Source organism: Trachypithecus francoisi, unplaced genomic scaffold (assembly GCF_009764315.1).
Source record: "Trachypithecus francoisi isolate TF-2019V2 unplaced genomic scaffold, Tfra_2.0 Lachesis_group3, whole genome shotgun sequence".
NCBI classification, from domain to species: Eukaryota; Metazoa; Chordata; class Mammalia; order Primates; family Cercopithecidae; genus Trachypithecus; species Trachypithecus francoisi.
Window position 1 is genome coordinate 14,189,256 of NW_022681468.1, and position 18,392 is coordinate 14,207,647.

Consider the following 18,392-nt stretch of genomic DNA (forward strand, 5'->3'; position numbering starts at 1 on the left):
TATTCTCTTCTGACCCTGACTTTGTGGTTGATGCTCCTGCACCTCCTAACGGGGGGCCTCCTCCGTCATCGTCTTTTCCAGCCTCATCACCCCAAGTCTCCCCTCCTGCTGCTCTGCTGTTTTCTACTCCTCAGTACTCCCTGGGCTCTGCAGCCTCCTGTGCCTTTGCTCCTTGCTGTTCCTCCTGCCCTGGAATGCCTTTCCCGTCTCCTCTGCAGACCCTCCACGGACAGTTTAAAGTACCCTTCTTTCCTCCAGCCTTCTTCACCTTCTCCTCCCCACTCATCAAAAGTTGTTTCTGGCTGGGCCTGGTGGCTCACGCCTGTAATCCCAGCACTTTGGGAGGCTGAGGCGGGTGGATCACGAGGTCAGGAGATCGAGACCATCCTGGCAAACACGGTGAAACCCCGTCTCTACTAAAAATACGAAAAAATTAGCCGGGTGTGGTGGAGGGTGCCTGTAGTCCCAGCTTCTCGGGAGGCTGAGGCAGGAGAATGACGTGAACCCAGGAGGCAGCGGAGGTGCAGTGAGCCGAGATCGCGCCACTGCACTCCAGCCTGGGTGAGACAGCAAGACTCTGTCTAAAAAAAAAAAAAAAAAAAAAAAAAATTAGCTGGAAATTGCTTGAACTCAGGAGGTGGAGGTTGCAGTGAGTTGAGATCGTGCCATTGCACTCCAGGCTGGGTAACAAGAGCGTCTCAAAAAAAACCCCCCAAAACCAAAAAAACCTGATGGTGGTGTGATGGTTAGGCAAATTTGATCACACTAAAAGTTCTCAAATTGTATGCTTTTTTTTTTTTTTTTTGAAACAGAGTCTCGCTCTGTGACCCAGGCTGGAGTGTAGTGGTGCGATCATGGCTCACTGCAGCCTTCAACTCCTGGCCTCAAGTGAGCCTCCCACCTTGGCCTCCCAAAGTGCTGGGATTACAGGAGTGATTGTACACTTTGAATGGAGGAATTATGTGCTATGAAGCTGCTTTAAAAAAGCCATGTTAGCTAGATGGCTGTTTAGGTAGATAGGGAGAAAGCAAAAAATAAATAAATAAAATAACCCTAACACACCCTGACACTTCTGACCGTCTGTCTTTAGGTGTACCTATCTTGTTTAGCAATGATTGACTCCTTTAACATTTGCAGTTATGGCCTGGAAGGTGAGATACTGGCAGAGAGGGTTATGTCTGTGATAAATTCAAGGGTGAAACTCTTGTTTCTAACGGGCCCATTTCATTTCAGTACAGATTATCCTTTCTCAATGAGGGCCTCATATGGCTGATCAAATGACTTTGGGATGAAGAACTTTTAACGTCCTACACATCTGGGGGAGCTCTGAGGTTTTAGGTAACAAGTACGAGAAACACCCTGAATTTGCTGTTGCCAGTGCTCAACAGTGGGCAAACTGGAGAGCAAATACTGAAAAGGAGAGTTTTTAAAGGGAGAATCTTTAAAAAAAAAAAAAAAAGATAATTTCATTTCATTTTAAAATTGACAAAAATTCTATGTATTATGCACAGCATTTTATTTTTAATTTCAATAGGTTTTTGGGGAATAGGTGGTGTTTTGGGGAAAGGTGGATTACCACCTTTAGTGGTGCTTTCTGAGATTTTGGTACACTCATCACCCAAGCAGTGTACACTACCCAGTCATTGTGTAAGCTTTTATCCCTCACCCCCCTCCCAACTTTCCCTCCCGTCCCCAAACTCCAGTGTATCATTCTTATGCCTTTGCATCCTCATAGCTTAGCTCCCACTTATAAGTGAGAACATACAATGTTTGGGTTTCCATTCCTGAGTTACTTCACTTAGAATAATGGTCTCCAATTCCATCCTGTTGCTGTGAATGCCATTATTTTGTTCCTTTTTATGGCTAAGTACTATTCCACAGTATATATACATTTTCTTTATCCACTCATTAATTGATGGGCATTTGGGCTGGTTCCATTTTTTTTTTTTTTTGAGACAGAGTCTTACTCTGTCAGCCAGCCTGGAGTGCAGTGGTACAGTCTTGGCTCACTGCAACGTCTGCCTCCCAGGTTCAAGCAGTTCTCCTGCCTCAGCCTCCCAAGTAGCTGGGATTACAGGCATGTGCCACCATGCCCAGCTAATTTTTGTATTTTTAGCAGAGATGGGGTTTCGCCATATTGGCCAGGCTGGTCTTGAACTCCTGACCTCAAGTGATCCACCTGCCTCTGCCTCCCAAAGTGCTGGGATTACAGGCATGAGCCATTGCACCCGGCCCCATAGTTTTTCAGTTGTGGATTGTGCTGCTATAAACATGCGTGTGCAAGTATCTTTTTTGTATCATGACTTTTTCTCCTCTGGATAGATAAACAGGAGTGGGATTGCTGGATCAAATGGTAGAGCTGCTTTTGGTTCTTTAGGCAATCTTCAACACTGTTCTCCATAGTGGTTGTATTTGTTTACATTCCCACCAGCAGTGTAAAAGTGTTCCTTTTTTAGCACAGCCACAACAACATCCATTATTTTTTTATTATAGCCATTCTTGCAGGAGTAAGGTAGTATCACATTGTGGTTTTGATTTGCATTTCCTAATGGGAGAACCTTAAAAGGCCTTAAGATATAGGTAGTAAAAAATTTGTTCCTCTGTCTTCTAGAACTGTTAACTACCATAATGACCCTGCTTTTCTCTTTTTGTGCCCCCCGTAGAATGAGAGTATACTTATTTATAATAAATGAAGAAGCTTGAACGTTCATGGTTCTAAAAGTTGAAAGCAGCTATGTTGCATTTCCCAATACATGACAGTTTCATAAGTCACAATGCCTTGGCCTTTTCCCTCCTCATATAGCTCATAGGTCCCCAGTAGAAATGGGCTCTCCATCCCTTGTATTAAGCCATTCTCTATAAGATTTCTGGCTGGGCACGGTGGCTCACATCTGTAATCCCAGCACTTTGGGAGGCCAAGGCAGGTAGATCACCTGAGGTCAGGAGTCCAAGACCAGCCTGACCAACATGGTGAAACACCATCTCTACTAAAAATACAAAAATTAGCCGGGTGTGGTGGTACGCATCTGTGGTCCCAGCTACTTGGGAGGCTGAGGCATGAGAATCACTTGAACCCAGGAGGCAGAGGTTGCAGTGAGCCGAGATAGCACCACTGCCCTCTAGCCTGGGTGACAGAGCAAGACTCCGGCTCAAAAAACAAGACCAAAAACAAAAAACAAACAATTTCTATATTGTTCTGCTCAGGTTGTTATAACAAAATTTCTTTAAGCCAGGTAGCCTGTAAACAACAGAAATTTATTTTTCATGGTTCTGGAAGCTGGGAAGTCCAAAATGAAGCCACCATTCTGTATGGACTCATGGATATTTATTTTGCACTTTGAGTTGTAATTCAATACTTTTTTTTTTTTTTTTTTGAGATGGAGTCTCGCTCTGTCGCCCAGGCTGGAGCGCAGTGGCCGGATCTCAGCTCACTGCAAGCTCCGCCTCCCAGGTTCACGCCATTCTCCTGCCTCAGCCTCCCGAGTAGCTGGGACTACAGGCGCCCGCCACCTCGCCCGGCTAGTTTTTTGTATTTTTTAGTAGAGACGGGGTTTCACCGTGTTTGCCAGGATGGTCTCGATCTCCTGACCTCATGATCCACCCGTCTCGGCCTCCCAAAGTGCTGGGATTACAGGCTGGAGCCACCGCGCCCAGCTGTAATTCAATACTTTATTGCTCAAATTATTCCATCTTTGGCTAATGGGAGCTCTTTCAATTGGCCGCTGTGTCCATTTGACATTTCCCCTGCACCCCCCTTCAACACAGGTATTCTTGTTTTTGTCTGAGGACTTCCTTAACTGTCTGTACTACAGGATGCTTCAGGCTCATGTTACATATTTCCTGCCCCAGTCCTAGCATCAGCCATTTCTCCAAGGAGCCCTAGTTCCTTTCACTGGAACATTTATGTTATAAACCAAGATCTGGGTACTAGGTGTGTTTGTTGGTCCTGGGGTATGGCTGTTTCTAGGTCCTCTCAGCTGACACGGCAAGGAAATATATATGTGCTTACGTACACATCCATGTGTATACGTACACATACCTATAAATATTTCTATGTAAAACCATATGTGAGTTCATACTAATGTCTCCAACTCTAATTCATTACTACATGGATCATTCTAGCCTCCTGCCCTTTCGTATCTGTAAACTCCCACTCCATCAGAGATAAAAATGTGACACCAACCATCCACCATCTGTTTAATTAATTGTTTGATTCTAGTATACATGCATGGCAACATCAGAATTGTTCCCCACTGGGGAACAACTTTATCAGAGTACAATGCTTATACACAGTTCTGTTTGCCTTTACTCGAACAGCCTCATTCCCAAAATTACTTGGGCAGTTTCTTTCCCCTATTCTCTTCAGTGGGGATGTTTCATACATTTATAATATAGTTAGATTATATTGTAATAGTCTGTGTTCCATCTTGGGATCCCCTAACTTCCTAAGTGATATTTTAAAATCTGCACACATCAAGGTTCACTCTTTGAACTATGAAGTTCTATCTATTTTGACAAATGCAAAATGTCCAATATCCATTATGTTTTTATAGTTTCACTACCCTAAAAATCCCGTGTTTGATTCAACCATTGTGTGGACTTAGGTTTTCAATGTAGTTGTATGGATCGTATGGTAAGACTGTTTAGTGCTGTGAGAAATTGCCAAAGTGCCTTCCAAAGCGGGTGCAGTGTCCTGCATTCCCAGTAGCAATGAATGCAAGTTCCTCATGCCCTGCCTCCTCACCAGCTTGTGTCAGTTTTTTGGATTTTGGCCATTCTCGTGTGTAGTAATATCTCATTTTAATGTACAATTCCTTAATGACAAGTCACATTGAGCATCTTTTCATATACTTATCTGCCCTCTGTGCATTTTCTTGGGTGATCTTATGCCAATTTTTTTTTCTGGTGTCTAATTCCAGAGTAATTTGCCCATTTTTTAGTTGGGTGTTTGTTTTCTTACTGTTGAGGTTTAAGAGTTCTTTGTATTCTTTGGATCCAAGTCCTTTGTCAGATCTGTGTTTTGCAAATATGTTCTTTCAGTTTGTGGCTTGTCTCTTCGTTTCCCTAACTGTGTCTTTTGCAGATCAGAAGTTTTTAATTTTAATAAAGGCCAATTTTGCCTTCATGGATTATGTTTTTGGTATCTTGATTTCTTTTCTTTTCCTTCCCTTTCTCTCTCCCTCCCTTACTTGCTTTTTTTTCCTTTTTCTTTTTTTTTGAGACAGGGTCTCACTCTGTTGCCCAGGCTGGAGTGCAGTGGCATGATCTTGACTCATTGCAGCCTCCACCTCCAGGGTTCAAGCGATTCTCTTGCCTCAGCCTCCCGAGTAGCTGGGATTACAGGCACGTGCCACCACACCTGGCTAATTTTTGTATTTTTTAGTAAAGATGGGTTTCACCATGTTGGCCAGGCTGGTCTTGAACTCCTGACCTTGGGTGATCTGCCCACCTTGGCCTCCCAAATTGCTGGGATTAAAGGCATGAACCACTACACCCAGCCCCTTCTTTCCTTCCTTCCCTCTTTCCCTCCTTTCTTTTTCTCTCTTTCTTCCCTCTCGTCTCCTCTTCTTTCTTTTCTTTTCTTCTTTTTTATTAAAGAGACAGGATCTCACTCTGTCACCCAGGCCTGGAGTGCGGTGGCACCATCACAGTTCACTGCAACCTCGAATTCCTGGGCTCAAGGGATCCTCCCCTCTCAGCTTTTCTAGTAGTTAGGATTACAAGCGAACGCCATCACACTTGGCTTCCATTTCCTCCTCCTCTTCCTCCTCCTCCTCCTTTTTTTTTTTTTTTTTTGAGACAGAGTCTCACTCTGCAGCCTAGGCTGGAGTACAGTGGCGCGATCTCGGCTCACTGCAACCTCCACCTCCCAGGCTTAAGTGATTCTACCGCATCAGCCTCCTGAGTAGATGGGATTACAGGCATGTACCACCATGCTCAGCTAATTTTTGTATTTTTAGTAGAGACAGGGTTTTGTCATGTTGGCCAGGCTGGTCTCAAACTCGTGACCTCAGGTGATTTGCCTGCCTCGTCCTCCCAAAGTGCAAGGATTACAGGTGAGAGCTAGGGTGCCTGGCCCTATTTCTTTTGTATTTTATCAGCCATCTTGGTGACTCACGTCTATGATCCCAGCTACACACCTCCTATTAGGTGTATTACTTGAGGCCACGGGTCCAAGACCTGTCTGGGCAACAATACAGTGAGACCTGTCAAAGAAAGAAAAAAAGTAAAGAAAAGAAAAAGAGTGAGAGAGAGAGAGAGAGAGGGAAGGAGGGAGGGAGGGAGGAAGGGGAGAAGGAAAAGAAAGAAAAGAAAAAAGAAAGAGAAAGAGGGAGAGAGAGGCAGGGAGAGACAGAGAAACAAAAAGAAAGAAAGAAGAAAGAAAGAAAAAAAGAAAGAAAAAAGAAAAAGGAAGGAAAAGAAAGAAAAAAAAGAAGGGAGAGAGGGAGGGAGAGATAGAGAAAAAGAAAAAGAAAGAAGGAAAGAGAAAAAGAGATAAAGAAAAAAGAAAGAAAGGAAGAAAAAGAAAGGAAGGAAGGAAGAAAGAAAGAAGAAAGAAAGGAATTCGCTGAGCATGGTGGTGCACACTGTAGTCTGAGCTACTTGGGAGGCTAAGGCAGGAAGACCACTTGAGCCCAGGAGTTGGAGGCTGCCGTGGGCAACAGAGCAAGACCCTGTCTTTAAAAAAAAATAAGAAGAAGAAAATAAGAAAAAAATCCTCTTTTCCAAATAATGCATTTTTAGTTGTGTTTCTATGATCTTGTGTTCCTTCTCAGTTTTTATTTCTGCAACGATTCTTTCTAATTTTTTCCTCAGTTCTATTATCTAAGTTTTCCTAATTCCAATTTAGGTTATTCTTTCATGTCTTTAACATGATTTATTTATTAATTATTGAGATAGGGTCTTGTTACATTGCCCAGGCTGGTCTTGAACTTCTGGGCTCAGTCGATCCTCCTGTTTCAGACGCCCAAGTAGCTGGGATTAGAGTCATGCACCACTGCACCACACATCTTGTTTCAATTTTTTTCATGTTTCTTAGCTCTTTTTGACACAGCAGATTGCATTTTTTAGCTGTTTAAGTGGCTGGTTCCCCTGCATACCGCATAGTCTTATTAATTTTCCCATGTGGTTTAGGGGCCACATCTTTGTAGTATGTTTCCATTGTCCCCAGGAGAACTGGTCACTGCATTTCACCGAGGACAAGTCATGAAGTCAGCTGAGGTGGCTGCAGCCTTTCACAGGCGATGGTCACTAAGCCAGCCAGGAGGACTGGAAGTAGGGCCTGGGTGCTTGCTTTGAGACAAGCAAGGACTTCCTGGAGGCAGGAGCGCCTTCCCCTCTGCAGAATATTTGACCTTTAACAGGAACAGAGGCCCCTGTTGACCCCACATCTACTTGGTGTTCTGCGTGCCCCTCACACTCCACACACCCAAAGCTGATGCATTTTGTTTGCCCTCCAGCCTGCATTCCCCGCTCGCTGAGCTGATAGCACCGCCCCTCATCACAGCATCCAAGCCAGAAATCTGCAACTTTTCTCTAGGATCCTTTCTCTCCTTTCACACATTCCAGTCGGCCACCACATTCTGCTGATTTTCCATGTTCAACATTTCCCAAACTTAACTCTGCCTCCCATCCCACAACCCTTTCCCCGTTCATAGCTCCCCTCCTGGCCAGAGTGCCAGGGCAGGATGCAGCAGAGCCTCCCCTGCCTCAACCTGGCCCCTCCAATCCGGTTCCTAATTATGGGTGGAGGATTTCCAGACTCCGTCTGCTGCCAGTCAAGACCATTCAGGCCTGGTCCAACCTGCTCACTCAGGCCCATCTCCCACTTTTCATCTCAGGCTTTATGTTTAAGCCATCTTGAAGTGGCTGGTTCCCCTGCATACCGCATAGTCTTATTAATTTTCCCATGACTTTTCACTGTCTTCCTTCTTCATTGTCAAGAACTGTCGGGAGTCTGGGGTTTTACCCACTTGCAGGCTAGCAAGGCAGCCTGTGCAGTCTCATAGGTGCTGGCAGATATGAGACTCCAGTGTCAAAGACAAAGGACTCTATGACTCACTGCACAGCAGGGTGCACGAGCCTTATGTTTCTTTTGACGACTCCTACGTGTCAGGTCCCCTGAGTGTTACAGAGGTGGACCCGGTGGATGCTGAGCACACAGTGGGTCCGTGTCACGGCTCAGAATCTCAAGCTTGGGAAACTCAATCATTTAGAGAAGGTGGCTAGCACTCCTGCCCACGTTTTGCCCTGGAAGGAGACATTATTCTCCAAAGTGAGAAGTATGACTTTATCATCCTCGTCAGGAGAAAAAATCTGCTGTCTTCCCAGGAGGGAGAAACTATCTGGATCTTCCAAGATACTCGAGTAATCTTAAAAACACAGTCTGGAATAAAAGCTGCCAATGACTTTTCACTATACACGCAGAAATGCAAGTGACCCATGGAAAATTGTCTTCAAATAGTCTAGAAGGGGTTCTTCGGTTCCCATCTGCTCTGGCCAACCTCTTATCTTCCAAGACCTAGTGCAGACACCCGTCTCCAGGATGCTCTCTTTCCTTGCTCCAGGCTGGTTACACGCCATCCATTCTGCAGGACCTGTAAAGTGCTGTGCCTTCTGCTGGTCACACTGAACTGAAAGTAGCCCCATTGCTCAGCAACCCCCAGATTTGAGTCCTGTACTCACTCTAGACCATAAAATCCCTTCACACAGATTTGGAAAAGATGTCCCTTTCTCTGAGTGGACACAGGCCCAAAGACAGGGTGTAGGCTCTGATTTCAGCTCCACTTGTCCCCTCAACCATGCAGCTTTGGCAGTGAACACCCTCCGTGCCCATATGTGCTAGCCTTGAATTGATTTACCATTTCAAGAAGATCTGAGACTTCCCCCACCTGCCCCCACCCAGGAACTTGGAGGATCCCTGCAACTAGCCTGGAAGGTTAGGATATGTGTTCTCATTTTAAGAATGGGGAAACTGAGGCACAAAGCCATTAAGGACGTGCACAGGGCTTGCAGCTGGCCTGGAGTCCAGGTCTTCTGGCTCTAGTTCCGTTTTTCCCACTGTATTGCTGAGTAGGTTTTCTGACCCTGAAGTCAAACATCTCAGTTTCCTGCTGGCTTAAGGCTGCGTGGGCTGCAAAGATGAGGTTCCTGTACAGCTTTCCTGGAAGCCAGCATTTCCCAGCAAACCGGGGAGGAGAAAAACCGCCACTGGGAGGTGGCACTTTTCTCTCCAAAGCCCTGCTCCACGTGACCTTCCTGTGACGGCAGGGCCTGCTGCCAGCCACAGCTGCTCCCTCTCCTCCACCTGATGATCCCTCTTAGCAGGAGGCATCTGAGTCCTGGATCCCGGCCAGCTGAGCGGGTACCTGGTAACCAGACTCACAAATGTGTGCCCGGCTTTGCAGACACGGCCTCGGGCCTGCTAAGTGGGGCGGGCAGGCTCATCTGTGAGTGTATGTGGGGTGAGGGAAAAGGTGTCTACCCTGCACCCAGGGGACCTCCCCCGACTGCTTCTCTGGCTGTCCCCTGCCCCCGGGTTTCTGTTTCTCTCTACCCACCTCACCTGTGGGTCTGGACCCTGACAGAAGAAACTTGCTTATTCCTGAGGAGAAGGCAATACACCCCATTAAGGGGTTGTGGGGCCATCCCAGGCCAGGCCTCTTCAGTGTCAGTTTGGGACATTTCATGGCAGGCAGGACAGTGTGGCCAGGGAGGCACAGGGCCAGGCATGCCCAATCTCTCTGTGAAAACCCTGGGTGGCTTCTCGCAGCACTGCTGGCCCAGTCCCACCCACAGGCTGTGCAGTGTAAAAGCACAGGAAGGAGGGAGCCAGCCGGCCATGGGGAGAGGGACAAATGCCAGGGAGGAGACACAGACAGACCCTGCCACACATCACGGCCTGTGGCCAGGTCACCCTTGGACACACACAAGCCCAGCTCTGGACTCCTCAGCCCTCGCTTGGGGCTGCGGAGATGTCTGGGCTCATCAGTTGCATCCTGGGCCCGGCAGTCAGATTACAAAGGCCACTGCCTCAGGCAGGGTCCCCAAGAACAGGGGTTTGACAGCCAAGGCTTGTCCGACTTTGGTTTTCTTCAGATATATCACTTGGGATGCGGCATGAGGGCAGGATAGAGAGCCGCAGGTTTAGGGTCAGACTCATTTTGCTGGCATGAACTGGGCAGGACAAGTCACCCCCTGCTATAGACTAAATAGCGTCCCTCCAAAAATGTGTATGTTGCAGCCCTAACCCCCAGCACCCCAGGGCATGCGTGTGTGTGTGTGACTGCCCTGAGGCTAATGCTAGGGTCCACCTGTCAGGAGAGGCCAGGAAGCCCTTGTAAGCCCCCAGAGAGCAAGAGAGGGGTTACCTGGAGCACTTGTCATCTGGATGCCTCTGTCCCCAGGGAGCTGTGACTGAGAAAATGGGAAGGTGACTGCGTTTGCAGACAGAGCCTTTGAAGAGATGATTCAAGTTAGGCCGGGCATGGTGGCTCATGCCCACAACCCCAGCACTTTGGGAGGCCGAGGCAGTGGATCACAAGGTCAGCAGTCCAAGACCAGCCCGGCCGACATGGCGAAACTCCGTCTCTACTAAAAGCATAAAAATCAGCTGGGCATGGTGCTGGGCACCTATAATCCCAGCTACTCAGGAGGCTGAGGCAGGAGAATTGCTTGAACCTGGGAGGCAAAGGTTACAGTGAGCGGAGATCATGCCACTGCACTCCAGCCTGGCAACAGAGCGAGACTCTGTCTGAGAAAAAAATAAAATAAAACAAAAAAAGAATAAATAAATAAATAAAGTTAAATAAGGCCATTCAGGTGGGCCCTAATCCAATACAACTGATGTCCTTGTAAGAAGAGATACCAAGGATGTGTGACCAGGGGGGAGACTGAGTGAGGGAGCTGAGAGAAGGTGGCCTCTGCCAGCTCAGGAGGGAGGTCTCAGGAGAAACCAACCCTGCCACACCTTGGTCTTGAACTTCCAGCCTTCAGAACTGTGAGAAAATGAGTGTCTGTTAAGCTCCCCATTCTGTGGCACTTTGCTATGGCAGCCCTAACAGACCAATACATCTTTCTTTGGGCCTTTATGGCTTCATCCATAAATACCTCTCTCCAAGAGGCTGTTTCGTGGATTAAATAAAATGAAGCAGGGGAATCGCTAACCAGTGCCAGGTACTCCTGAAGCTCACATTATGTTGTCTCCTGGCTTTGAGTCAGGCCCCCCAATTTTCCCAGTCACAGCTCCCTGGGGGCAGAGGCATCCAGATGACAAGTGCTCCAGGTAACCCCTCTCCTGCTCTCTGGGGGCTCACGAGGGGTCGCTGGCCTCTCCTGACAGGTGGATGCCAGCATTGGCCTCAGAATGGAGGGCCTGGCCCACACGTGCAAACACACATTCACACACACGCATGCACACCTACACATGTTCTTACAGCGGCTCCCTCAGTCCAGGCCACTGGCAAGCTCTGTCCCCTTCCTGGGAAGCAGGCATCAGAACCCAGAGCAGGGCAGGTGCCCATTTACCCTCTCAACCCCAGCTCCACCCCAAGCCTGGGCCATACCTGGCCCACAGGGTGGCTGGGGAAACAGAATCCCCTAACCTTTCCCACCAGGCTTATGAGCCTGAAGATGGGTTTTGAAGAATGTATGGGCATCTGTCAGCACCTGTGAGATTGCACAGGCCTAGCGAGTGGCAGGGTGCTGATGGCCTGAGAGCTGGGGCATGAGGCTGTGTTGCCTAGGCCAGCCCAGGACCAACGGGAGCTTGGAAGCAGAGGAAAAGAATGGTGTCTGCACTGGCAGGGATTGGGGTGAGGGTGGTGGGGGACAATCTGGGATCATGGATGGGTGCCCTCGCCGTCTGGGTATTTGCCTTTTATTCAACATCGGTGACACCAACCTCCAGGACCAGGCTGCATCTGGGAGTACCCCTTGCAGCTCCCATCGTGCTGGCCCAGGTCCAGTCTAACAGGTGTTTGTTTGTTGACTGGATGAGTGAGCTGGCTGGTGCCCAGGAATTTAACTCAGCCCATTCCAGTTGCCATTCCCTGGATGCCCAGCTCAGGACCACTCATGCTGGGGCTCTGCATGAGTTCTGTGCAGGTTCCCAGGGCCTAGCAAAGTGCTGACATGTGGAAAGCACTCATGAATACCTATTTCCAATCAATGCTGAGGACAGACACAAATGGTGCAAATCTGGTGGAGAAAACAGGCCTCAGCCAGGTGTAGTGGCTCACGCCTGTAATCCCAGCACTTTGGGAGGCCAAGGCGGCCGGATCACTTGAGGTCAGGAGTTTGAGACCAGCTTGGCCAACATGGCAAAACCCCGTCTCTACTAAAAATACAAAATTAGCCAGGGGTGGTGGCAGGTGCCTGTAATCCCAGTTACTCGAGAAGCTGAGGCACAAGAATGCTTGAACTCAGGAGGCAGAAGTTGCACAGTGAGCTGAGATTGAGCCACTGTACTCCAGCTTGGGTGACAGAGCAAGACGCTGTAAAAAAAAAACAAAAAAACAAAAAAACAAAAAACAAAAAAAAAACCAAACTGGGCGCAGTGGCTCAAGCCTGTAATCCCAGCACTTTGGGAGGCTGAGGTGGGCGGATCACGAGGTCAGGAGATTGAGACCATCCCGGTTAACACAGTGAAACCCTGTCTCTACTGAAAATACAAAAAATTAGCCAGGCATGGTGGCGGGCGCCTGTAGTCCCAGCTACTCAGAGACTGAGGCAGGAGAATGGCATGAACCCGGGAGGCGGAGCTTGCAATGAGCGAGATCGCGCCACTGCACTCCAGCCTGGGTTACAGAGCGAGACTCCATCTAAAAACAAAACAAAACAAAACAAGAAAGCAGAGGCATCGGTAGATAGTTAAAATTTGATGGTCTCTCTTGTGAGACAGACAAGGCCAAGTCCAGAAGGCTGTGGGAGCATGGCTGGGCCAGACCATGGGAGGACTGTCCGGCCCAACCTGGGGAATTAGGAAAGGCTTCCTACCAGCCTGGGCAACATGGTGAAACCCTGTCTCTACAAAAAATACCAAAAATTAGCCAGGTGTGGTGGCACCTGCCTGTAGTCCCAGCTACTTGGGGGGCTGAGGTGGGAGGACCTCCTGAGCCCAGGAGGTTGAGGCTGCAGTGAGCTCTGATCACACCACTGTACTCCCACAAGGGCAGCAGAATGAGACGAGACTCCATCTCAAAAAAAAAAAAAAAAAAAAAAAAAAAAAAGAAGGCTTCCTGGAGGATGTATAGGAGTTGACCAGACAAAGACTACAGGGAATGGCATCTCTGGGAGAGGTGACAGATAGTTCTGATACTAAGCTGGGAATGATGGGAACCAAGGATGGTGGGAGGCTGAGGGGCAGACAGGGCCCAGGGTCCCAAGGGCTGAGGGTGGCTAAGAGTATGCCACAGGTTCTGGCAGAGGACAGGATCCCCATGGCAAAGAGAGGGTCTTCTGAAGCCACCTGGGAAGGAGGTGAGGCTATGAATGCAGGGCTGGCTGTGCAGAGCTCCAGACCCTTCAGAAAAGGAGATGTCATTTTCAAAAGGGATTTTTATTAAATTTTCCCCACACGATGGCTCCTGCAATCTGCCACAGCTCTGGGGCGTGTCCTGTAGGGAAAGGCCCTGTTTTCCCTGAGGCGGGGCTGGGCTTGTCCATGGGTCCATGGAGCTGGCCCTGCTTGGCGCCCCGGCGTGTGTCTGGCTGCTTCTTGCGGGGCACAGAGCTGCGGGGTCTGGGGGCACTGGGAGCTAAGGACAGGCTCTGGTGCAGGGGTGGAGGCCTGTCTCTTAACCCACACCCTGAGGTGCTCCTGAGATGCTGGGTCCACCCTGAGGGGCGCGGGGAGCAGCTGTGGCCAGTGCCCCTTCCTTGGCCAGTCCTGGGGAAACTAAGCTCGGGCCCGTCTTTGTAAAGACCGAGGATAGGGTGGGTGTGGGGGACTCATGGGGAACGGCCTAAGGAGCTGCGTGTGAAGAGGGCGCGGGTTTGTTGGCTGCAGCAGCCTGGAGCGCCTCTCTCCTCTCTGAGTCTCAGTTTACCTTTCTGTCTCATGAAGAACATGGCCTCTCAGTGTCTCAGTGCTCTATGACTTGCCCTCAGGAAGTGGTCTTGGCCGCGCGTCACGTTATTTTCACAACTGTCCTGCGATGTTGGCCTGGGCACGTCATGGAATGGCCCATGTCCCTGTGCTGCGTGGACGTCGCTGTCGGGAGTGCGCAGCCAGAGGCAGAGCCAGATGCGCGCCTGGGGGTGAGGGAAGGCGCCCCGGGAGGGACTCACAGGAAGTTGGGCTCCCGAACCACCAGGCAGGGTGGGCTCCCGCCGCCGCCGCCGCCACCGTCCAGGGGCCGGTAGACAAAATGGAAGTCGCGCTTCGGCTCGCTGCGCAGCAGGTAGCCCTTGATGCGGTGCGGCAGCGCGTCGTCCGCCAGCTGGAAGCAGCGCCCGTCCACCAGCACGAACAGCCGATGCGCCTGCGGCCGAGCCACTGCGAACTTCTCCGCGCACTGCGCGCACAGCGCCTGGGCTGGGGTGTCCGCCCGCGACGCCAGCGTCCGCGCCTGCTGCTCGGGCTCCAGGTACGACACGCAGATGAAGTCCTGCGGAGACACGTGGGACCTGCGATCACGGCGGGGCCCTGTGTCCCCAGGCGCCCTCTCCCGGCCCAGGCCCCTCCCTGGATGGATAGTGGGTGGTGGGCGCCGAACGGGCTGTGAGTCCAGCACCTGCGTCTTTCCAGTCTCTGCCGCGAGGCTGGCTTCCCAGCTGGGCCGACCGTTCTGGGAGATGAATGAAGAGGTGACTTGGAGTCCCTGCAACAAGGAGCCAGCGCGCCCCCTGGCTGCTGGTCCACAGGCTCCCCACCATTCATTCACTCATTCATTCCCTCCCCCACTCCAGGTGAGTTTCCTGCACCCCAGGCTCGATGCTGGGCACGGAGGGCAGCACAGACAAGAAGGGAGACGCGAGCCCGCCCGGGCATCCCATAGTGCCGGGGGGCAGCACAGTCCAGCCCCGTAGGGCTGCAGGAGCCCTGGGGCTTGAGGAGCTGCGTGGGGGTAGGGCTTAGTAAAGCGGGAGGGGACCGGGTGAAGGAGGCTGGGCGCAGTCAGGTGGGGAAGGCCCGGCATGAGCAGGGCAGGCAGGCCGAGGCGACGCCTGCGGGCCGGGGCTGGGCACTCACGGCACGAGCAGGGCGCCCGCCCGCCGTCCTCCACCCCTAGGGACCCAGCCCCACACCTGCCGGGCTTTGAATCCGCTCCCACTGCCTGTGTGGCCTTGGTTCCTCGAGCCTCGGCTGTAAAGTGGGGATAGCGCCCGCCTACCAGAAATGGGTGAGCAGGCGCTGGAAGCTCCAGCCCGGAGCGGCCTCGCCTTCCCCGGGGCTCAGGGCTGCAGGCAGGGACGCTGCGCGCGGGGCTGCCCCCTTGTGGCCGGCGTGGGAACAGCAGGCTTGCTCGGGAAGCAGCTGAGGATCCAGGCACCGCGGAGACCGTGATGGCCACTGGTGGCTAGGGCTTAGGCGGGGCCGGGCTCCTGTCAAGAGCTTCACGGGGACCACCCATTTCTTCCAGGAGGGGAAAAGCCCGGCCCACTCCCTCCGTCTCAGTGGCTGCCTTAGGGCTCCTTGTCCTCCATTAGGCCTCCCAGGGCACTATCCACCTGCTGGTGACTGTCTGGTTCTGGGCTTCCCTCCCCAGGGAAGGGTGCCCACCCCTCAAGGCATGGGGTACAGAGGAGGCACTGGGAGGGGGCAGAGGGTAATGCCCTCCCCAGATCCCAGATGTGGTGCTGAGGGTCCCCCCTGAAGCTTCTGTCTCCCCAACAGTGGGTGGTCCGTTTCACCCATGCTCTGCCTGACTCAGCATCAGGAACCCCTAAGGTGGAAGCAGGAAGTACAGGATGCCTGGGCCAGGCTTGGACCAAGAACGTCCGTGTCCCACAGTCCGTGGGAGGCCGGGGTGTTGGGAGGGGATGGGAACAGAGGTGTGCTGGAGCTGGCTCACACCCACCGGGGAGAGCCGACCGCATACATTTCTTTCCAGCTCCACATTCAGTGATGCCAAGTTGAAGTTGTCCATGGAGGGCTCACACCATGGAAATGGACAGAAACTAAAATCAGAGCTTTTGTTTTCTCCCCAGAGAGTCAGGTATTAAATTGATTAGCCATTGGGCAGGAAAACTGAGTCCCAGAGTGGGGCAGGGATTGCTGAGGGTCACACAGCAAGTTAGTACAGGGCCAGGTCCAGAACTCAAGCCTCCTGCCTCCCAGGCCTGGGCTCTGCTTATTGTAGATGCACCATCTTGAAAGCCAGAAGTGGAGCTCAGGACTGGTGTGCTCTGGGTGTCAGGGGAGTGAGTCTGCATAGCTGCTCCCAGCTCTGAATGTGCCTGGCTCACTGGTCCAACTCTCTCCTTTTTATACACACCCATTTCCGCTCTGTCCCAGGCCTTGGGCTTGGGCCCCTGAGGCATGTGAACCATGGGCTGTGCCCTCCCAGAGCTGACAGCTTTATATGCAGAGGATGATAGGATGTGATATGCACTGTAAAGGGGGAGACTGCAGGAAGCCCAGAGGAGGGCACCCCACCCAGCCTGTGGGAAACGGTGTGTGTGTGTGTGTCTCAGGGAAGGCTTATCGGAAGAGGGGCTGTTGGAGAAATAGAGTCGTCTTAAAGGATGGGCAGTGACAGCCAGTGAAGAAGGGGAGATTGACCAGCGAGGGCAGAGGCTGAGCAGCTAGTGAACTGGACTTGGCATGTTTGGGGAACTGGGGGCAGCTGGATTTGATACCGCCGGGGAGTGGGTGGGGTGATGGACTTGGGGAGGGGCAGGACTGGTTTGAATACTGAGCCTGTATAGAGAGAGATATGGGGAGGGGTGGGTCACTGGGTTGGTGGGGGTTACGCAGACCCTTGACAGCTGCTGCATGTGTCCAGGGACTAAGGGACAAGGCTGCAGATCAGCCTGTGGGCTCCTTAAAGGCAGGGACTGAGATGACAAGTCCCCATCTCCAGCCCCTGCAGGGTGCTGGGTCGTAGGAGGCGCTAAGGACTTATGGGTGTGTCTCATTCCTCCCACACCCTTCCTGCTTGCCCGGCGAGAACACCGATGCCTGCTGATACGTTTCTAGACGCACCCAAGTCCTGGACACACACTGGCAGCAGGGGCTGGGGGCCCCTCCTCTGGTGTAGGGAGTCTCACTGCTCCCCTAAGGCAGGGCTGGGCGGCTGGAGCAGCCAGGCGATGTCACGGCTCCTTAGGCTGCAGGGATGGTGTCTGGGACATGGTCCCATCGGGCCCCTCCCATTCTCAGTCCCAGGCCTCACCTGCACAGAGGAGCGGGAGGCACGGGCCTTGTTGAGCGTACGCCGGCGCTCCCAGCGATGGATGGAGTCCTGCACCTCCACGCTGAGCTGCCGGGTCACCGTGATCTTGTCGTAGTTCTTGATGTGCTCCAGGGCCCCGTAGGTGGTGGTCAGATAGTAGGAACCTGCGTGGACAAGGGTGTGGAACCTGAGCTAGGATGGCCTCCGCCCACCAGAGGCAAGGAGGTTGGCCTGCCCCACCCACCTCCTCCAAGCCCCGCCCACCACCACTGCCTGGGTCACCTGCTTCAACAGCTGAGCTCAACCGCACGCCCACCCTCCAGTCTCAGAAAGTTTCCTAGAGTCCAGCCCTGAGCTGTCTGGGCCCTGCTAAAATTTTTTCATTGGCTCCTCTTGGGGACAAAACTCTTGCTTATTTAAAAAATGATTTTTAGGCCGGGCGCGGTGGCTCAAGCCTGTAATCCCAGCACTTTGGGAGGCCGAGACGGGTGGATCACAAGGTCAGGAGATCGCGACCCTCCTGGCTAACACGGTGAAACCCCGTCTCTACTAAAAATACAAAAAACTAGCCGGGCGCGGTGGCGGGCGCCTGTAGTCCCAGCTACTCGGAGGCTGAGGCGGGAGAATGGCGGGAACCCGGGAGGCGGAGCTTGCAGTGAGCCGAGATCGCGCCACTGCACTCCAGCCTGGGCGACAGAGCGAGACTCCGTCTCAAAAAAAAAAAAAATAAAATAAAAAATGATTTTTAAAACATTAAAAAATGTAAAGGATACACAAGAAACAGAAACAGAATACCTTCTGTGTGGGGAAAGGGGTGGTCAGGAGACAGGGTGGGCAGGAGACTTCTCACTGTGTGTGTATCACATATAGATGGTCTGTGAGTTACGATGCTTCCATTTATGATTTTTTGACTTCATGATGGTGTGAAAGCAATATACATTCAGTAGAAACCATGCTTCCAGGACCCATACAACCATCCTGTTTTTTACTTTCAGTACAGTATTCAATACATTACATGAGATATTCAACACTTTATTATAAAATATGCTTTGT

The 18,392-nt window shown here is 51.4% G+C and overlaps 1 protein-coding gene across 6 annotated transcripts in view; it reads right to left on the reverse strand.

Moving 5' to 3' along the window:
- Positions 1-13,539: 13,539 nt before the first annotated feature.
- RIN3 (Ras and Rab interactor 3) overlaps positions 13,540-18,392 on the reverse strand; it is a 185,071-nt gene continuing 180,218 nt past the window's right edge. For 4 of the 6 annotated variants that reach the window (XM_033191532.1, XM_033191537.1, XM_033191538.1 and 1 more), the window contains 3 exons: positions 17,340-17,503; positions 14,736-14,822; positions 13,540-14,609 (listed from right to left, as the gene is read on the reverse strand). In XM_033191532.1, coding sequence (XP_033047423.1) covers positions 14,286-14,609; positions 14,736-14,822; positions 17,340-17,503 — 575 coding nt within the window. In that variant the 3' untranslated portion in view covers positions 13,540-14,285. The remainder of the gene's footprint in view (positions 14,610-14,735; positions 14,823-17,339; positions 17,504-18,392) is intronic. The other 2 variants (XM_033191533.1, XM_033191535.1) reach the window with 2 other exon arrangements.